This window comes from Cotesia glomerata, linkage group LG6, assembly GCF_020080835.1.
Source record: "Cotesia glomerata isolate CgM1 linkage group LG6, MPM_Cglom_v2.3, whole genome shotgun sequence".
NCBI classification, from domain to species: Eukaryota; Metazoa; Arthropoda; class Insecta; order Hymenoptera; family Braconidae; genus Cotesia; species Cotesia glomerata.
This window is the reverse complement of record NC_058163.1, coordinates 24,201,945-24,221,644: the sequence shown is the minus strand read 5'-3', so window position 1 is coordinate 24,221,644 and position 19,700 is coordinate 24,201,945. Positions and strand designations below refer to the sequence as shown.

The window sequence follows — 19,700 nt, the reverse complement described above, 5'->3', positions numbered from 1 at the left end:
TAACCGTAAGTTAATAACCATAGAGCTGTTAGCGCTTTATCGTCATATTAATTAGTGTCAAAGCACCGTTTGTTCTGGAAATATGTGTCTGGGCCACTTCAAAACTCAGTCCCCTGGCAGCTACTTTTTTTGTTTATAATTTATTTATAAAATTAGATCCATAAGTCTTAACATTATTCTAATTAATGTAACCATTCATTGGGAACTTGAAAAGTTGAATGCATTGAAATAGTTTGTTTGATTTTTCTCAATTTGATAAAAAAAATCAGTCCCCTGGCAGTCAGTGCCCTGTCATGTTATATGGCAAAAGATATACAAATATCGAAAAAGCAAAAATTAATTCGGCTGTTTATTTATTCTAATTAAGCTGATAGTTTTGTAGCCCTTGTTAATTTTTTTTCTAATAAAATCGAAAATAATTTGGTCGGACAATTTTGTACAGATTTAAGATGTCCTTACAGAGAATAACCCATATAATATACATAAATATATGAAAAATTGATGTGGGTACTCAAATGAAAGCTCTCGACGAGTCTAACATCATGATGAGCTTATATCTCTAAAAACATCAATAGTTTACACAATACAACATAATTTCTTAATTATTGACATTTTTAAATAAATAAGCTCACCCTGACGTTACACTCATCAAGACCTTTCATTTGAGTACCCACATCAATTTTTCATATATTTTATATATTTATATATATCATATATATGTATATATAAAAAATATATCAAAAATGCATGTGGGTACTCAAATGAAAGCTCTCGACGAGTATAACATCATGATGAGCTTATATCTCTAAAAACATCAATAGTTTACACAATACAACATAATTTCTTAATTATTGACATTTTTAAATAAATAAGCTCACCCTGACGTTACACTCATCAAGACCTTTCATTTGAGTACCCACATCAATTTTTCATATATTTCATATATTTATATATATCATATATATGTATATATAAAAAATATATCAAAAATGCATGTGGGTACTCAAATGAAAGCTCTCGACGAGTATAACATCAAGATGAGCTTATATCTTTAAAAACATCAATCTTTCTTTAAAATATTAAAAAACCCCCAATAATTGATGCATTTACCTCAATCAAAAAAAAAAATCAGATCAACTTCCTTACATCCTCTTCTTGATCAACTTCTCCAGTCGCTTAATCTTCCCCGCTTCATGCTCCGGACTCTCCATCACCAAACTCCCACCTTCCGGATTATCCGCCGCAGTAGCCTTAAACATTTCCACCAACCCAACCTGTTCCTGCTTCCTCAGTCCCTTCATCTCCAGCACCTTCTGAAACTCCGGCAGCTGCAACTCCGGCAGCAACCTCCTACACTGTTCAGCAAAGCTCTTGGGACACTCCGTAGTACTCATAACAATCTTCAAAATCATCTCCGCTTTAGCCATACCCTTGACCACAACCTTAGTATAAGTAGCCGGCGCCTTTCTCGCAACCTGGCACCCAGTAGACGGCAAATCCAACAACGCCGTCTTCAACATATGAACATCTAACAACAATTGTTCCGCTCCAACTGCACTTAAAGGCTTGCACTTATACAATTGCTGTACCAGTTTAGGAATAAAAGAACTCACAAACTTTACACACAATTGCGTGAAGTATTTCCTGCAAGAAGACAATCTGTCTCTAATCGTCGGAATAGTTTGCTTTAAATGCGCAATTATCGTACTTGCGTAAGCACTCTGGTCCCCTACGCTTTCAATAGACCCCCAGGGGACTTTTATCATCGCAGTTAGCGCTGGATCACAAGCTGCTTCTAAATCCTGGACCAATAATTGTATGCAATTGGAAATTACATTATGAAAGAGGTCTTGCTCTTGAGATAAATTTATTTTTTCTGCATAGCTCTTATCAGTTTTTTCTTTAAGCTTCTCTTCTAATTGTTGGGTTGTTTCTAAACAGTACTCAGCTGTTGTTAAAATACAGCAAATTCTAGACTGCTCTTCTTTGCTAAATCTAGTGCTCTCACCCTCCTTAAGGAAGCTCTGGAAATTCTGGATCAATCCTGCAGTTGATAAATCTCTAAAGTCACGAGTAATGCTGCTCATACTGGAGCCAAGGCTCAAACTACTCCCTCCAATTTTAGGTAAATTATTCTGCAGTAATTTTAAAGCGTACTCGCGTAAATATTTCTGAAAAGTTTCAGAGAGATTCAACATAATTGACCCGGTGCTTAATTGAGTGCACTGGAGCATGCATTTTTTGTAAAAGACAAATAAATCAGCGCAAGATGATAAAACGCTGCTTGGACCTTCGACTCCGTCGAAGTCTTTCGACCCCGGTGGCTGGTTCTTGCAATCTAGCACGAATTTTTCCATCAGTTCTGCTAAATTACGGTCCAAGGATTCGATATAAATGTTTAAATAAGGTTCGAAGCATTTTCCAATTAGATTTGCGAAGGGAGAAGGGCAAGGCTTGGGTTCTTCTTTTTCTAAAGCTTCTTCGAAAGGGTTCGTGCTTTCTTCTATGGGATTTGGGGGAGAAGTAGAGGATGAGGGGGTGGAGGTTAAAGAGGTTTTGAGAGTGACTCCCGTGAATCTTTTGGCGAGGAGGCTTTCGAAGTTGCTAGTGCGCTGGATAGCGTAGAGTAGGAGCTTCACGTCAATCTCCACGCGACGCTTTTGCATTAATTTTGATAAATCCTCGCGAGTGTTGTGGCAGAATTGGACTGCGATACGCTCGGATACTTCCCAATCAAGGGGGAAGATTGAACCGAACTTCTGCTCGAAGTCCATCAGGTGCTTCTTTATCCACGTGTAGCGCTTGTCGATCTTGTCCAGCCAGGCTATGTCTTGGTTCTCGTCGAACAAGTGCGCGTATTCCTGTAATTTTTAGGATTCTAGCAATTTAGGGAATTTTATGTAATTTTCAATAATAGTTCATTTATAAGTATTTAGGCTGCATTTGAAAATATTTCTTGATAGGAAGAAATGAGCTTGTATCTTGGGAAATTTTGACGTTTTTTAAGATATAAGCTCATGGTGATGTTATACTCATCGAGAGCTTTCATTTGAGTACCCACATCAATTTTTTATATATTTGATATATTTATATATATGTATATATGAAAAATATATAAAAATGCATGTGGGTACTCAAATGAAAGGTCTCGATGAGTGTAATGTCAGGGTGAGCTTGTATCTTTGGAAATGTCAATAATTAAGAAATTATACAGCATTTTGTCAACTTATGATGTTTTTACAGATATATGCTCATCATGATGTTACACTCATCGAGACCTTTCATTTGAGTACCCACATCAATTTTTCATATATTTTATATATTTATATATATGTATATATGAAAAATATATGAAAATGCATGTGGGTACTCAAATGAAAGGTCTTCATGAGTGTAATGTCAGGGTAAGCTTGTATCTTTGAAAATGTCAATAATTAAGAAATTATGTTGTATTTTATCAACTTATGATATTTTTAAAGATATGAGCTCATCATGATGTTACACTTATCGAGACTTTTTATTTGAGTACCCAAATCAATTTTTCATATATTTTATATATTTATATATGAAAAATATATAAAATTGCATGTGGGTACTCAAATGAAAGCTCTTGATGAGTGTAACATCAAGATGAGCTTATATTTCTAAAAATATCAATAGTTCAAAAGATACAAGGTAATTTCTTAATTATTGACATTTTTAAAGATGTAAGCTCATCCCGATGTTACATTCTTCAAGAGCTTTCATTTGAGTACCTACATGCATTTTTGATATATTTTTCATATATACATGTATATACAATATCTATAAATATATGAAAAATTGATGTGGATACTCAAATGAAAGGTCTTGGTGAATGTAACATCGGAATGAGCTTATATCTTTAAAAATGTCAATAAAAAAATTATGTTGTATTTTATCAACTGATGATATTTTTAAAGATAAAAGCTCAACATGATGTTACACTCATCGAGACCTTTCATTTGAGTACCTACATCAACTTTTCATATATTTTATATATTTATATATATGTATATATGAAAAATATATGAAAAATATATGAAAAATTGATGTGGGTACTCAAATGAAAGCTCTAGATGCGTGTAACATCATGATGAGCTTATATATTTAATTATATACATTATTTCTTTACTAATGACTAATATTATTTACACAAAAAAAAAATAATTAATTCGAATCAATATAAAAATTCTTTAACCAAGAAAGTAATTTTTAAAAGTTTAGTTATCTCGAATCAAAAAAGAAATATTTTTGAATTTATTTAAAATCTATTTTATAAAATAAAATTTATTTTCAAATTAATTAAAGTAAATTTTTTTTCTGTCAGTTTTCTAATTACCTGCAATTGAACATTGACGAACCAAATCAGCAGATCTTTTTTAACTTTAGGATCCAAGACTGAAAGCACTTGGCAGCCTTCAGTCAATTGCGTGAAATGTTTGAGATTCTGTCCAGAGAAGGCTTCTTTGAAGTCGGTAGTTATCTGCTGAGCCAACTCAATTTCTATCTGGTTAACTTCATCAGACAGCTCTTTTATCTGGGGAATGTCCATGTACTTGCTGAAGAACTGCATCACCTCCATGATAGCCTGCAACTTCAGAACTATTTCCCCGTACTGTTTCTTCTCAGTGAGTATCCTTAGGCTGTCCACCTCGCCTACGAGCACGTGGAGCTTATTAAGCGCAGTTATCGAAGCAGTGAGATTTCTCTTCGCGAAATCCAGCTGTTTTATATCACGGGTTATTTCTTTCACAGTCTCCTCAGACTGCTCGGCTTTGGCTTTTATCTCTTTGATCTGGACAAACAGCTGCTTGATGGTTTTCTGCGCCTCCTCCAAAGCTGCTCGGCCATCCTGGTCCCCATTCGTCTGCCCACGAACTACTGCCCGGATTTCTTTGTCTATTGAACGTTTCTTGTACTCGAATTCGTTGATCACGTCGTCGATGTTTGATAATGATTGCTCGTTTGGAAACAGTTGGTTTATATAATCTACCACGTTGAAGTCTGGTTGATCTAGTGGATCATTACTTGGAAGAACCTGGAGGAGATTTATTTATTATTAATTATTATTTTAATTAAATTGATATTTAAACAGACAATTTTTAATTTTTTTATTAAAGAAATCAGGAATAAAAAAATAATTTACTTATATTTTTCTAAAATTTCTACGGGAATTATTTTTTTATAATAATTTATTAATAATTATTATTATTAATTATTCTTTTAATTAAATTGCTATTTAAAAAGAAAATTTATCATTTTTTAAATTTTTTTATTGAAGAAATAACGAATAAAAAAAATTCTATTTATAGTTTTTTAAAATTTCTAAGTGAAATATTCTTTTATAATAATTTATTAATAATTATTATTATTAATTATTGTGAATAGTTTTTTGTTATTTTGTATGATACTAAAATTAGCTGACATTTGATATTTTCTATAGTTTTTTTTCAATAAATAAATTAATATAAATAAAATTTTCTAAAAATTTCCACTATTAGATATGTCAAAAAATTATTTGTATAATTTTTTAAAACATTTTTTTGGAGTAGAAATTTATTTTTTATAAAATAAATTGTAAATCCAAAAAATGGAAGATATTTGCTAATTTTAATTTCATTTATTTAATAAAAAAAAAAATATTGTTAGAAAAATTTTGAGTACTTGTTTCACTTTAAATTTGTGTTATGTAAAAGAATAAATTGAAAATTGCAGACATCCGTAAAATTATAATCTAACAATTATCAATTATGAAAAAAAAAAATATTAGAAGTAAATTGTTGTAAAAAAATTTTCTTTAGAAATAAAAAAAAAATTACAAGTGCAAATTTAAAAAAATCTTTTTTTATCAAAATTCATTTCAATAATGAAAATTAATTTAATCATTTGTTAAATTTTTGTAATAAATAAATTATGACAAAAAATTGACACAAAAATTTTTTTTAAAAATAATTTTTTAGAAAAAATTTTTAATATCATTAAAATAGTCTGCTGTCAAATGTCATCAATTTTATAACATTCAATTTAGCAGTCAGGCCATTTTTTAATTTTATTTTCCAAAAAAATTTCTTCAGAAAAATGAATGAAAATTAATTTAGCAGATATTCAATAATTTTTAGAACTTTTTTTAACAAATAAATTATGGCAAAAACAATAAGAAAAAAAAATTGACATGTAGAAATTTAAAAAAATTAATAATGCAATTTTTTAAAAATAATTTTTTAGAATTAATTTAATTGTTAAATAAAATTAAAAATTCGTCAAGTGACAGCTAACTTTAATATCATGAAAAATTATTTTAAAAAATTACATTTAAAAATTTTAAAAATTTTTACATGTCAATTTTTTTCTCACTTTTTTTTGTAATAATTTATTTATTAAAAAAATTTTTTAAATAATTAAATATCTGCCCCTGATTAAACAACTGAATTCGATCAAATTAAACAGAATTAAATTTTTAATTCTTTTGAATTCAGTTAAATTCTGTTAATTCGGTACCTAACTTTAAAATGAATTCTGTTTTATTCGGCAGGTGAGCCAGAATTTAGCCGAATTAAAACAAATTCAAAATTATTAATTCAGTTAAATTCTGTTAAATTCGGAAATAATCCTCGAATTTCTCGCTCTGACTCCGAATTAGACCGAATTAAAACAAATTCAAAATTATTAATTCAGTTAAATTCTGTTAAATTCGGAAATAATCCTCGAATTTCTCGCTCTGACTCCGAATTAGACCGAATTAAAACAAATTCAAAATTATTAATTCAGTTAAATTCGGAAATAATCCTCGAATTTCTCGCTCTGACTCCGAATCAGACCGAATTAAAACAAATTCAAAATTATTAATTTAGTTAAATTCTGTTAAATTCGGAAATAATCCTCGAATTTCTCGCTCTGACTCCGAATTAGACCGAATTAAAACAAATTCAAAATTATTAATTCAGTTAAATTCTGTTAAATTCGGAAATAATCCTCGAATTTCTCGCTCTGACTCCGAATTAGACCGAATTAAAACAAATTCAAAATTATTAATTCAGTTAAATTCTGTTAAATTCGGAAATAATCCTCGAATTTCTCGCTCTGACTCCGAATTAGACCGAATTAAAGTTCAATTCTGTTCTGCAAAATTCAACAGAATTGAGCAGAATTAAATTTTTGAATTCTTTCGAATTCTTTTTTACCGAATTTAACAGAAAACAACAGAATTGATATTTTTAATTTAGTTGAATTCTGTTTTGCAGAATTGAACAGGTTTAAAATTTGTAATTCTTTTGAATTCGGTTTTACCGAATTTAACAGAATATAACAGAATTAAAATTTTTAATTCGGTCGAATTCAGTTGTTTAATCAGGGGCTAAATTAATTTTTTATAACACTACTCTCAATTCCTAAAATACAAAACCCTAAGTCGGCATAATTTTAATCAATTACAATCTAATAAAATAAAATAATCCTAACCTGTTCAATGACAGCCTGGACATCAGGTGGAAATGTGAAAAAATTAGACATTAGTTCATCAATATCATCTTCTTCGTGAGTTTCCATGGCAACAAATCCTCAGTGAAACAATTTACAAAAATAGAATCCAACTTTTTAAATTAAAAAATGTAATTGTAACTCCAAAGTGACTTATAAACTCCAGCTCTCAGCTGTCATGCACCCACGTTCAGTCGTTGACCCAAAAAAAAATAACAATAGCACAATCAGTAATAATAACAATAATTGTAATTTTATTTTATATAATAAAAAAAAAGTGAGTAGTGTATATATAACATACCTCGAAACAAGTATTGCCAACTTATAAAAATATCAGCAGCAGTTGAAGACGTGTCACTAATAAAAAAGAGAGTAACTTGACATTTCTCACAGGAATTATGGCAAACATGTGAATGTTAATGTTAATGTGAGTGCGTATTAATTTATTAATGTGAAGATGTGAGTGAGGTTGAGAGAGACGAGAGATAAAAGAGACTGAGATTTATGTAAAATTGAAATAAACTTTTTTTTTTTCGGTGTTTCTGCTTGTCTACAATTGTTCAACTAACTATTAAAAAATTCTCACAAACCGGCTGGTAATTAATGTTATCATTTACCAATACAATTTATTGGTCTATTTATCATTACTTTTGCTCTGTTTATTTATATCAATAAGTACAGAGTATTTAATAATATACTCCCACATAAATTAAATCCATAAAACAGCTGGTGAAAATAAATTTTGTTATCAAAATTGAAATCAATTGACAGATAACCAAATAAATAAATATATTAAATCGGTAAGTGATTTTAATATTGTTGATCATGTTCTGAGTGTAATTCACTTATTCACCTTGTTTGATAGATATGTATTTATTATTTTATTTATGTATACACTTATTTAGTCCATAGTAACGCTAATTTGATATATAACTGTCCCTTTTATCAATCTAATACACAGAGAGAATATGTAGTGCAAGTGCTTAGCTGCTCAGATGCTAAAAGTGAGACCTTCTAAGTGGTGCAGAAAACTCGAATCAGCTATTATTTATATGCTGATACTACCTAGATAAAGTTTTTATTTTTTAAACGTCAGTTATTTTACTTGGGGAGCACCACAGTGATTGCTGGAGATATAATGGCTCTCAGGAAAGTTAAAGGAAATTTTGAAAGGATGTTTGATAAAAATCTTACGGACTTGGTTCGGGGGATCAGGAATAACAAAAATAATGAGGTAATTTATATTTATATTATTTAAATTATTCGTTTTGAACCTAACTTTTCATTTTTATTTTAAAAATAATAATCATTATTTTAGTTTTTATGAAAATAAAATACAATTAAAATCTTAATAATTTTGTTTTATAAATAAATTATTTTTTTTTTAATTTATATTAACCATTTTTTTTATTTTTACATCTTTAAAAATTTTTTTATTGTAATTTATTTATTAAAAAAATTATCGAATTACTTTTTTATTTAATTATGAAATAATTTATTATAATTAATAAATTTAGTAAATTAGAGTATGACATTTAATTAAACAGTCACTTAACTGTTTTTTAATTTTATTTAACAAATAAATTATTTTTAAAAAATTGTATTTTATATTATTGTCATAATTTATTTGTTACAAAAACTATTAAATTAACTTCTATGATTACAGTTAGTCGCTCTTATTATTGCGACTTTATCAATAACAGTTATTTATATACATATATATAATTGTATTTTTGATTATTAATAAGAGAGAGCTGAATTTAATTGAAAAAACTAAAATAAAAAATTATTATTTTTCAGGCGAAATACATAACACAGTGTATAGAAGAGATTAAGCAAGAATTAAGACAAGACAATGTTGCTGTGAAAGCTAATGCCGTTGCTAAATTAACATACGTATGTATATATTACAAACTAACTTAAAAAAAAAATCTCTTTTTTTAATCTATATTATTAAGAGAATAAAAAAAATTTTGTGTCCAGGATAGTCGTATGATAAAATCGGTTTTTTTTAGTAGAACTTAGCTTATCTGTAGATGCATAATTAAGAAATGATCTTGTATCTTGAGAAATATTGACATTTTTAAAGATATAAGCTCACTCTGACATTACACTCATCAAGACCATTCATTTGAGTACCCACATCAATTTTTTATATATTTATATATATTACATATATGTATATATGAAAAATATATCAAAAATGCATGTGGGTACTCAAATGAAAGCTCTTGATAAGTATAACATCAGGATGAGCTTATATTTTTAAAAATGTCAATAATTAAGAAATGACATAGCTATCTTGTCAACTAATGACATTTTTAAAGATATAAACTCACTCCAACATTATATTCATCAAGACCTTCCATTTGAGTACCCACATCGATTTTTCATATATTTATAGATATTTTATATACATTTATATATGAAAAATATATCAAAAATGCATGTGGGTACTCAAATGAAAGCTCTTGATAAGTATAACATCAGGATGAGCTTATATCTTTAAAAATGTCAATAATTAAGTACTGACATTGCTATCTTGTCAACTAATGATATTTTTAAAAATATCTCATCCCGATGTTATACTCATCGAGACCTTTCATTTGAGTACCCACATCAATTTTTCATATATTTATATATATTTTATGTATATGTATATATGAAAAATATATAAAAAATGTCATGTGGGTACTCAAACGAAAGGTCTCGATAAGTGTAACATCGAGATGAGCTAATATCTTTAAAACTGTCAATAATTGAGAAATGACATTGTATCCTGAGAACTAATGACCTTTTTAAAGATATAAGCTCATCCCGATGTTACATTCTTCAAGACCTTTCATTTGAGTACCCACATCAATTTTTCATATATTTATATATATTTTATGTATATGTATATATGAAAAATATATAAAAAATACATGTGGGTACTCAAATGAAAGCTCTTGATGAGTGTAACATCGAGATGAGCTTATATCTTTAAAAATGTCAATAATTAAGTACTGACATTGCTATCTTGTCAACTAATGATATTTTTAAAGATATAAGCTCATCCCGATGTTATACTCATCGAGACCTTTCATTTGAGTACCCACATCAATTTTTCATATATTTATAGATATTTTATATACATGTATATATGAAAAATATATCAAAAATGCATGTGGGTACTCAAATGAAAGCTCTTGATGAGTGTAACATTAAGATGAGCTTACATCTTTAAAAACATTAATAGTTAAGAAATTACCTTGTATCTTGTCATATATTGACATTTTTAAAGATATAAGCTCATTGCGATGTTACACTCATCAAGACCTTTCATTTGAGGACCCACATCAATTTTTCATATATTTATATATGACATATATGTATACATGAAAAATATATCAAAAATGCATGTGGGTACTCAAATGAAAGCTCTTGATGAGTGTAACATTGGGATGAGCTTATATCTTTAAAAACGTCAATATTTAAGAAAGAACAGTGCAATTTAACAAAAGTCATTATTTAATAAAACAAAATTTTATTTATTTATATTTTACAAATTATATTGTTCACTTTTAATTAAATAGCTTCAAATGTTGGGATATGATATCAGCTGGGCTGGTTTCAATATAATTGAAGTAATGTCATCCGGAAAATTCACTTATAAGCGCATTGGATACCTTGCTGCCAGTCAGAGTTTTCATATGGACACCGAGGTATTAATTTATTTATTTATTTATTTATTCAAAATATTTTTTAATTATTCATTTATTTATTTAAAATATTTTTTATTGATTAATTTATTTATTTCAGTTACTGATGCTGACAACAAATATGATACGTAAAGATTTAAACAGCCAGAATCAATATGATGCAGGTCTAGCCTTGAGCGGGCTCTCATGTTTCATAAGTCCTGACCTGGCACGTGACTTGGTCAACGATATAATGACCTTGTTAACCAGCACAAAGCCTTATTTGCGTAAAAAAGCCGTTCTTATGATGTATAAAGTATTTCTGCGCTTCCCTGAGGCTCTGCGTCCAGCATTCCCGCGTCTAAAAGAAAAACTCGAGGACCCGGACAGTGGAGTGCAGTCCGCAGCAGTAAATGTCGTCTGCGAGCTAGCTAGGAAAAATCCCAAAAATTATCTCAGCCTTGCGCCAATATTTTTTAAGCTCATGACCACTTCTACCAACAACTGGATGCTCATTAAAATAATTAAACTGGTAAATATTTTTTTAACTCTTCTTCTTAAATCAATCTTATTTATTTTTTTTTTTTTATTTAAATTATATGTTTTTTCAATGGGTTATTTATTATTTTTAAAAATTATCAAAGTTCTGGTACCGAAGCAAAATATTTTATAATTTACTATTAACATACATTTTATTGATTCAGTTTTCAACAATAACGCTGATCGAGCCAAAATTGGGCAGGCAATTGACCCAACCGCTCATTGATCTGATATCAAGGTTAATTTAATTGATATTAGATGAGCTAGCGTATTATATTTATTAAATTAATTTTTTATTGAATTTTTCGCTTTTGATTTTTCGGCAACTTGTTTCTTTTTTTTTTTTTTTGTAGGACGGATTATTTTCAAATGACTATATTAAGCAATTTTTTTTTTTTTAAGTACAAGTAAATTAATTGTAAAAAATTTTGAAATTCTTTTAAATATTATTTTATTAAAATTTGATTTTAATAAATTATATAAGTAATTGTAGCGCTATCATAGACTAGAAAATTATAATGGCTAAAATTAACAGACATCTGTAAATTTTTATAGTTAAATTGTTATTAAAAAATATTAATTAAAAAAAAAATTTATCTGAAAATTAAAAAAAAATATTACAAGTGCAAATTAAAAAAAAATGTTTTTTTTTTATAATTAATTTATCAAAATTAAAAAAAAAACTAGCACCCTTGCACTACGTAACTTCCGTGACTTGTGAACTATAAATAATTAAAATTTTGCTTTATTAAATAATGACTTTTGTTAAATTGCGCAGTATTTTCTTAACTATTAACATTTTTAAAGATATAAGCTCATCCCGATGTAATACTCATCAAGACCTTTCATTTGAGTACCCACATGTATTTTTGATATATTTTTCATATATACATATATATAAAATATATATAAATATATGAAAAAATGCATGTGGGTACTCAAATGAAAGGTCTTGATGAGTGTAATGTCAGCATGAGCTTATATCTTTAAAAATGTCAATAATTCACGAGATACAAGGTAATTTCTTAATTATTGATATTTTTAAAGATATAAGCTCATCTCGATGTTACACTCATCAAGAGCTTTCATTTGAGTACCCACAAGCATTTTTGATATATTTTTCATATATGCATATATATCTATATATATAAAAATGAATCCCTATTTCCCTCGGTCATGCCATCACGCGTTAACGGCTGGACCGATTTCACTAATTCTTTTTTTGATGAGTTTGTTATTGTCAGGAGAAAGTTCTTATGAAAGAAAAAATTAAGAAAACTGCGCGGAAAATTAGAAAATTTAAGAATACTCAACCACCGTATAAAATCTATATCTATATTTATAAAAATGAATTGCTGAACCACTTTTGATAATTTTCCTTTGTACGTTATAGTTAAACGATGGTTTATAGAAAAAAAAATATTTAAAAAAAAATCGTAAATATTAAAAAATAGAAAAATTAAAAATTAAAGTGCAGCCAACATGTAATCGGGAGGTTCTGGGTTTAAATCCCAGTCCAAGCTATCTGAATTTTCTCACATCTTTATATGTATCTTTCTTCTGTGCGTGTGTTTGTCACTGAACTCCTCCTAAACGGCTAGACCGATTTTAATGAAATTTTTTGTGTGTCTTCCGGTGGATTCCAGAATGGATTAGATTCAGAATTCAGTCCACGGGAAAATGTTTATTTAATAGATTTTTTATTTATAAATTGTTGTTGACTTTGAGTATCCACATGCACTTTTCATATATTTTATAAATATCATATATATAAGATGTATGAAAAAATTCATGTAGGTACTCAAATGAAAGCTCTCGATGAGTATAAAATCAGAATGGGCTTATATTTACGAAAATGTTAATTATTGAGAAATGCTCATTGCATATTGTTAACTAATGATGTTTTTAACTATACAAGATCATTCCTAAAATTTCTAAATTTAAGACGTGTGTACAGGACAACGTCTGTCGGGTCCGCTAGTAATATATATAAATATATGAAAAATTCATGTGGGTACTTAAATGAAAGGTCTTGATGAGTGTAACATCGGAATGAGCTTATATCTTTAAAAATGTCAACATTTCACAAGATACAAGGTTATTTTTTAATTAAAAAAAATTCAGATGTCTGCTTATTTAAGTATCCTAAACTAAACAAACCTAAATATCGTCATTTGAAAATATCTAATAAAAAAAACTCAAAAAAAAAATCCCACCCCTATTTTTAGCCTTCCTTAATTAGCTAGAGTTAAAAAATCGTAACTTAATTTACAGTTTGGCGCATTGACACCCTTAGAACCTAGGCTTGGAAAAAAGCTCATAGAACCTTTGACCAATTTAATACACAGGTAATTTTTTTTACATAGTTCTAAAGCTCTTTATTACTTCATCCGCATCTCTAGCTTAGTTGTCTAGATAATAATAATTTAAAAATCCATCAGCCCACTAAGACTTCTTTCTCAAAAAATCATCTCAAAAAACAAAACCACTAACCCAGCCCTTAAATTTCAGTACCTCAGCAATGTCCCTGCTGTACGAGTGTATAAACACAGTGATAGCCGTCCTAATATCAATATCCTCCGGAATGCCCAACCACTCTGACTCAATCCAACTCTGCGTGCAAAAATTACGAATTCTAATCGAAGACTCCGATCAAAATCTAAAATACTTAGGCCTTTTAGCAATGTCAAAAATTCTAAAAACCCACCCTAAGAGCGTTCAAGCGCACAAAGATTTAATAATGCAGTGCCTTGACGACAAAGACGAGAGTATCAGATTACGCGCTTTAGACTTATTATACGGAATGGTCTCCAAGAAAAACCTAATGGAAATAGTCCGGAAATTAATGATCCACATGGACAAAGCCGAAGGAACAACTTACCGCGACGAATTGCTCTCAAAAATAATCCAAATATGTTCCCAGAACAATTACCAGTTCATAACTTACTTCGAGTGGTACATTTCTGTCCTCGTAGACTTAACCCGAATGGAAGGTACCAAACACGGACAATTAGTAGCAACCCAATTGTTAGACGTAGCAATTCGCGTGCAAGCAATCCGAAAGTGCGCAGTCCAACAATGTGCCTTATTACTCAAAAACGCGCACTTGCTAACCGGCCAACCTAGAGCCACAATGTGCGAAGTTCTCTACGCAGCTGCTTGGATTTGCGGTGAATTCTGCAGCGAGCTTGATGACCCAATAGCTACCTTGAAGTCTATGCTTAAATCCCAGGCTTCTAGCCTTCCTGGACATATCCAGGCGGTTTACGTCCACAATATTTTAAAACTAGCTGCTATCACTTTAAACAAAGCTTATTCTGAAGAAGATCTAGCAACAATTGATCAGATTTTTGAGCTTAAAGACAAAATGGCTGAGTTTGTCTGTAGCGGTGATCTAGAAGTCCAAGAACGGTCTTCAGCCGTTTTGGTTCTGTTTGATTATCTGAAGGAAAATCCTGCACTAATTCCTGAACTAGCAGCGACTTTTGAAGGAGAATTGAACCCAGTAGCTCCCAAAGCTCAAAAGAAGGTTCCAATTCCTGAAGGATTAGATCTAGACACTTGGATCAATGATCCTCCTTCTGAGACTTCTGATGAGGAAGATTTAGATATGAATGACATTTTTGTTAAGTCAGAAAAATCTGAGTACGCTGGAAGGAAAGTTTCGGTTGAACCGACGGCTGAAGAACTGCAAAAAAGGCGCGAAGCTAGGAAACTCGAGCAAGAAAACAATCCTCATTATTTAAAAACTACTGCCAGTCCTAAGAATAATTCTGAGTATAAGAATGAAGATTATGATCACATTCCTATCACGGAATTAGATATTCCCGTTGAGCTTAAAGTAAACTCGTTTTCTAATTCTAAGTTGCTTAATTTGAGTGATGTGGATAAGAAGCGCAGGAAGGTGCATGGGAAGAAGAAGAAGAAGTCTAAGAAGAATAAAAACCAGTCGAGTAGTGATGATGATTTGGATGGTGGGTATCCCACGCATTTTGTTAATACGGGGGTGGGTGAGTTGCCGCCTGGGGCGGAATTGAGCGATAATGATGACACTAATCTGACTGATGCTAATGATCCTCATCGCGCGCTTAATATTGATCTTGATGTTCCGTTGAGGGAGGATGAAAGGCTGCCTGTTCCGGAACATAGGGCTGTTTTGGGAGGGATGGACAGGGGGAAGAAGAAAGGTGAAAAGGAGAGAGCTAAGAAGAAGAAGAAGGGTAAGAAAGAAAGTGAGAATGAGGGGTTGAATAATATTGATTTGTGGCTGGGGAATGATGCGGTTGATAAGGAGAATGATAAGGTGGATAGTGATGAAAAGGGGAAATCTAAAAGGTCTAAGGCGAAGAAAAAGGATGCGGAGGATAGTAGGAGGCGCAAGAAGAAACATGAGGGAAAGAAGCAAAAACCGTCGGGTTATGAGGAAACCGCGGGGATTTCAACGCCTTCTAAGGAAATCTTGCCGGGACTTGCGAGCAATTGTGATGAGATTGGAGTTGGAAATGATTCGGGTAATGTTTATGGTTAGTTGGTATAAATCAGGTTGATCAGACCACAAACGCAATGTTGACAATTCGCATATCAATTTATACGCCCTTTTGGCTTTAGGACATTGAAAATTTAGTGCAGTGATAAAAAATTTAACTTGACTCACGAGCAAGAATTTTGAACCAAGAATACTATTTTGAAGAAAATTAATTTTTTGAGCCAAGAGGAAAAATTGTTGAATCGAGAAAATTTTCTTGGTTTAATAATTTTTTTTTTTTGCTTCAAGAAATTCATCTTTAAAATGGTGTTCTTGGTTCAAGATTCTTACTCTTGAGCCAAGTTAAATTTTTTATCAGTGCGACCTAAAGCCAAAAGTGCGCATAATTTTTTTACCGATTGCTTTGAATTGTGAGTTATATGTTACTAATTTTACTGCAGAATTTAAAATATATATTGATTATTAAATTACAAATAGGTATTTTTAAAAGTTATTATTACAATTTTAATACAAATTCTATTTCCTCTAAATTAAAATGCATGAAAGTCTTGAAATTAGTCAAAGATCGAAACTCGCAAAAAACGGGCCACGATTCCTTATTGATTGAAATTAAGGCGCGCGCGTAGCGCGCTATTTAAATTTCTAGTATAATTTTAATTAAAAAATAAAAACACCAGCTGAAATGAAAAAAAGTTTATCAAGGTGCATTTCCTACATCTTCTTGAGAAATTCAACAATATTAAATGGTCTGCATTTTTTTTTAGACTTGAATTTTATATTTCAGAGTAAAATTGAAGGTTTTTTCATACGCCCTTTTGGCTTTAGGCTAAAATTTTTCTAAAGCCAAAAGGCCGTACGTTTGGAGATATGTCCTTTTGGCATTAGTACATTGAAAAATTTTTTTTGAAATATCTTTACGTTTTGAGCAATTCTAAGCTGAATGGCGAAAAAAAAAATTTTATACGCCCATTTGGCATAAAACCCTATCTAGCTGCTGTAATACACTCTTTTGGCATTTGGGTCGCGATATGTATTGTAATAATAAATTTAAAACTTTTATTTGTAATTTGTAATTTGACATGGTTATTGAATTAATTTGTTTATTGGATGTATGTATTTTTAGATTGCCTGAAGAAGTCGGGATGTCCGACGAAACGTTGCAATAAAGTGTGAAATAATTGTCAACATTGCTTTTGTTGTCTGGTCAACCTGATTTATTACAATTAATAATTCCCTTGAACCTGATTAAAAATGATGGATAATATTAATAATGTTTCTGCAGAGTTTCAGGGGTACTTGGAACTGGCGAGTAATGATAAAGTGAAGATGACTTATGAGCTGAAGCAATTGCCGCATGAGGTGGGAAGGATAATTGCTGTGGTGACGTTGAGCAACTGTGGGAATAAATTGCTCAAGGAACTGGACCTTGATGTGTCCGACGCGTCTTCTTTGAAGTTAGTTAGGAGTCTTGGAGAAGAGTCGGGGATTAAGATTAGAGTTCCGCTGGCTGCTTCCGCGAGCACTGAAGTTCATCTTCCGATTATTGTCGCTGATGATACTTATGCTCAGAAGTTAAGAGGGGCGCTGACTTATATGGTGGAAAATTCTGGAGGGTGGATTCAGGAAAAATTGGACTTTACTCTTAGGCTTTCAAACTGCAGTTTTTTGATGGGAAGTTTGTCGCATAGTTATGTTTTTACGGAGTTACTCAGCGGGGATCAACTGATGTTCAAGACTAAGAATAAAGTTAAACTTACGAGGGACTTTACTCGGTCTTTGGAAATTATTTGTCAAAGATGTCATTTTACTCTTGTTGAACAGGTTGATGACAGTGCTTCGCTTTATGGGCAATCTCTAAAGGGTCATCATGTGTGCCTTTTAGTTAAAAAAGTAAGTTTTTTTTTTTTTTTTTTTTTTTTTTTGAGGAATTTTTATGATACTGAAATTGGCAGACAATTTTTTTGATTTTTTAATAATAAATTAGCTATAAAAAATTATTTTTAAAAAATGCATAATTTTTTAAATACATTTTTTTTTTTTTTGGTAATTATTTACAATTGGGATCAATAATATTTTTGGCCATAACTACGTAAAAAATTAACATTTTCAAATTTTTTTTTATTCTGCTTTTTTTAACGGCGCATTTATGATAAAAAATGTCGTGAAAAAAAAAATATTTCGATAGTTTTTTTGCCTTCAAAAGTTGGAAAAAATTTTGGCTCTCATGTTTTTGGATAAAATTTCTATTTTATCTTTTTTTCATATATTTTTTTTGAAAAGTACATAAAAAAACGAACAATTAAAAAAAAATTAAATGTCACAATTTTCTAAAAAATTTATAAAATTTGTTAAAATTGTAATTATCAACTTTTTTTTTTTTAATTCATTGTTTTATGTATTTAAAAAAAAATATCAATAAAATCAAATAGAAATTTCGTTCAAAAAAATGAAAATTAAAATGGTTGACCCACTTGTAAATATTTACCTTTTTTTTTTTGCTATAATTTATTAGTTTTAAAATTTAGAAAAATTATCAGATGTGCCTTAATTTCAGTATGATATTTTAATTATGCTGAAATTAACTAAGACAACAATTTTTTTATTTTTTTTCAATACTATATTAGGTATAAAAAATTATTTAAAAAAAATTGCATTTATAATTTTTTAAAACTTCTAAAGATGGAATTTTTCAAATAATTTTTTTTTGCTACAATTTATTAGTTTAAAAATTATCAGAAGTCTTATTTCTATAACATTGAAATTGGCAGACACTTGACAATTTTATATTGTTTTTTTTTTTTTTAATAATAAATTTGGAAAATAATTTTTAAAAAATTGCATTTATAATTTTTTAAAACTCCTAAAGATATAAGTTTTTAAATAAATTTTTTTTGTTATAATTTATTAGTTAAAAAATTTTATAAAAATGATCAAGTCTCTCAATTTTAGTATCATATTTTTATAACACTTGATAATTTTTTTTTAATAATAAATTAGGTATAAAAAATTATTAAAAAAAAAAATTGCATTTGTAATTATTTAAAGCTTCTAAAGATGGAATTTTTTATATAATTTATTAATTAAAAAATGTATAAAAATTATCAAAGGTCTCCCAATTTTCAGTATCATTATTTTTTTTTTTTTTTTTTTTTTTTTTTTTTTTTTTAATTAAAATAAAAATATAAATTATTTTTTTCAGAAATCATCAGATAATTCTTCCTGCCTTATAATTGAAGGCAAAGGAGATAACAATTCATTATTATCAGGAGTTGTTAATGAAATAATTGAAGTACTGGCCAATTAGGTTGATTATTAATAAATGAAACTTATTAAAAAAATAATTATAAATATTAATTTTATGAACAGAATAATACAATGAAAGATGTTAAATGTATAAAATATCTATTGCTCATTTGTAGCGAAAAAAATAATTTTTTTTTATTAAATTTGTATATTATTTACCCTCGTAGGTAAATCATTAGTTTATTTAATTAAAT

The 19,700-nt window shown here is 29.3% G+C and overlaps 2 protein-coding genes across 4 annotated transcripts; one reads left to right on the top strand and one right to left on the bottom strand.

Moving 5' to 3' along the window:
- Nucleotides 1-1,012: 1,012 nt before the first annotated feature.
- LOC123267556 (vacuolar protein sorting-associated protein 53 homolog) lies at nt 1,013-7,887 on the bottom strand. Its single transcript, XM_044732246.1, has 4 exons — nt 7,799-7,887; nt 7,480-7,670; nt 4,361-5,059; nt 1,013-2,861 (listed from the first exon to the last, which is right to left on the bottom strand). The coding sequence occupies exons 2-4, from the start codon at nt 7,564-7,566 to the stop codon at nt 1,143-1,145; spliced, it is 2,505 nt and encodes an 834-aa protein (XP_044588181.1). The 5' UTR covers nt 7,567-7,670; nt 7,799-7,887; the 3' UTR covers nt 1,013-1,142.
- A 66-nt stretch (nt 7,888-7,953) lies between these two features.
- Nucleotides 7,954-19,559, top strand: LOC123267552 (AP-3 complex subunit delta-1). 3 transcript variants are annotated; one of them, XM_044732234.1, is made up of 9 exons: nt 7,954-8,297; nt 8,459-8,731; nt 9,298-9,393; nt 11,073-11,201; nt 11,299-11,709; nt 11,882-11,955; nt 14,229-16,240; nt 17,486-18,093; nt 19,403-19,559. In XM_044732234.1, the coding sequence occupies exons 2-9, from the start codon at nt 8,636-8,638 to the stop codon at nt 19,505-19,507; spliced, it is 3,531 nt and encodes a 1,176-aa protein (XP_044588169.1). In that variant the 5' UTR covers nt 7,954-8,297; nt 8,459-8,635; the 3' UTR covers nt 19,508-19,559. The 3 variants fall into 3 exon arrangements, with proteins under 3 accessions (XP_044588169.1, XP_044588170.1, XP_044588171.1); XM_044732235.1 differs by lacking the exon at nt 11,882-11,955 and adding an exon at nt 13,992-14,065 and having other exon boundaries at nt 7,957-8,297; nt 8,461-8,731; XM_044732236.1 differs by lacking the exon at nt 11,882-11,955 and adding an exon at nt 13,992-14,065 and having other exon boundaries at nt 7,958-8,297; nt 14,229-16,228.
- The last annotated feature ends 141 nt before the right edge of the window (nt 19,560-19,700 follow it).

What these genes read in the sequence shown, in the direction of transcription:
- LOC123267556 (XM_044732246.1), bottom strand. Translation starts at nt 7,566, where the DNA reads ATGGAAACTCACGAAGAAGATGATATTGATGAACTAATGTCTAATTTT. An exon ending in TCCAGGCTGTCATTGAACAG is followed by an intron (nt 5,060 to 7,479) that starts GTTAGGATTATT and finishes AATCTCCTCCAG; the next exon opens with GTTCTTCCAAGTAATGATCC. An exon ending in TCGTCAATGTTCAATTGCAG is followed by an intron (nt 2,862 to 4,360) that starts GTAATTAGAAAA and finishes TAAAAATTACAG; the next exon opens with GAATACGCGCACTTGTTCGA.
- LOC123267552 (XM_044732234.1), top strand. Translation starts at nt 8,636, where the DNA reads ATGGCTCTCAGGAAAGTTAAAGGAAATTTTGAAAGGATGTTTGATAAA. An exon ending in CCGTTGCTAAATTAACATAC is followed by an intron (nt 9,394 to 11,072) that starts GTATGTATATAT and finishes TTAATTAAATAG; the next exon opens with CTTCAAATGTTGGGATATGA. An exon ending in GTTTTCATATGGACACCGAG is followed by an intron (nt 11,202 to 11,298) that starts GTATTAATTTAT and finishes TATTTATTTCAG; the next exon opens with TTACTGATGCTGACAACAAA.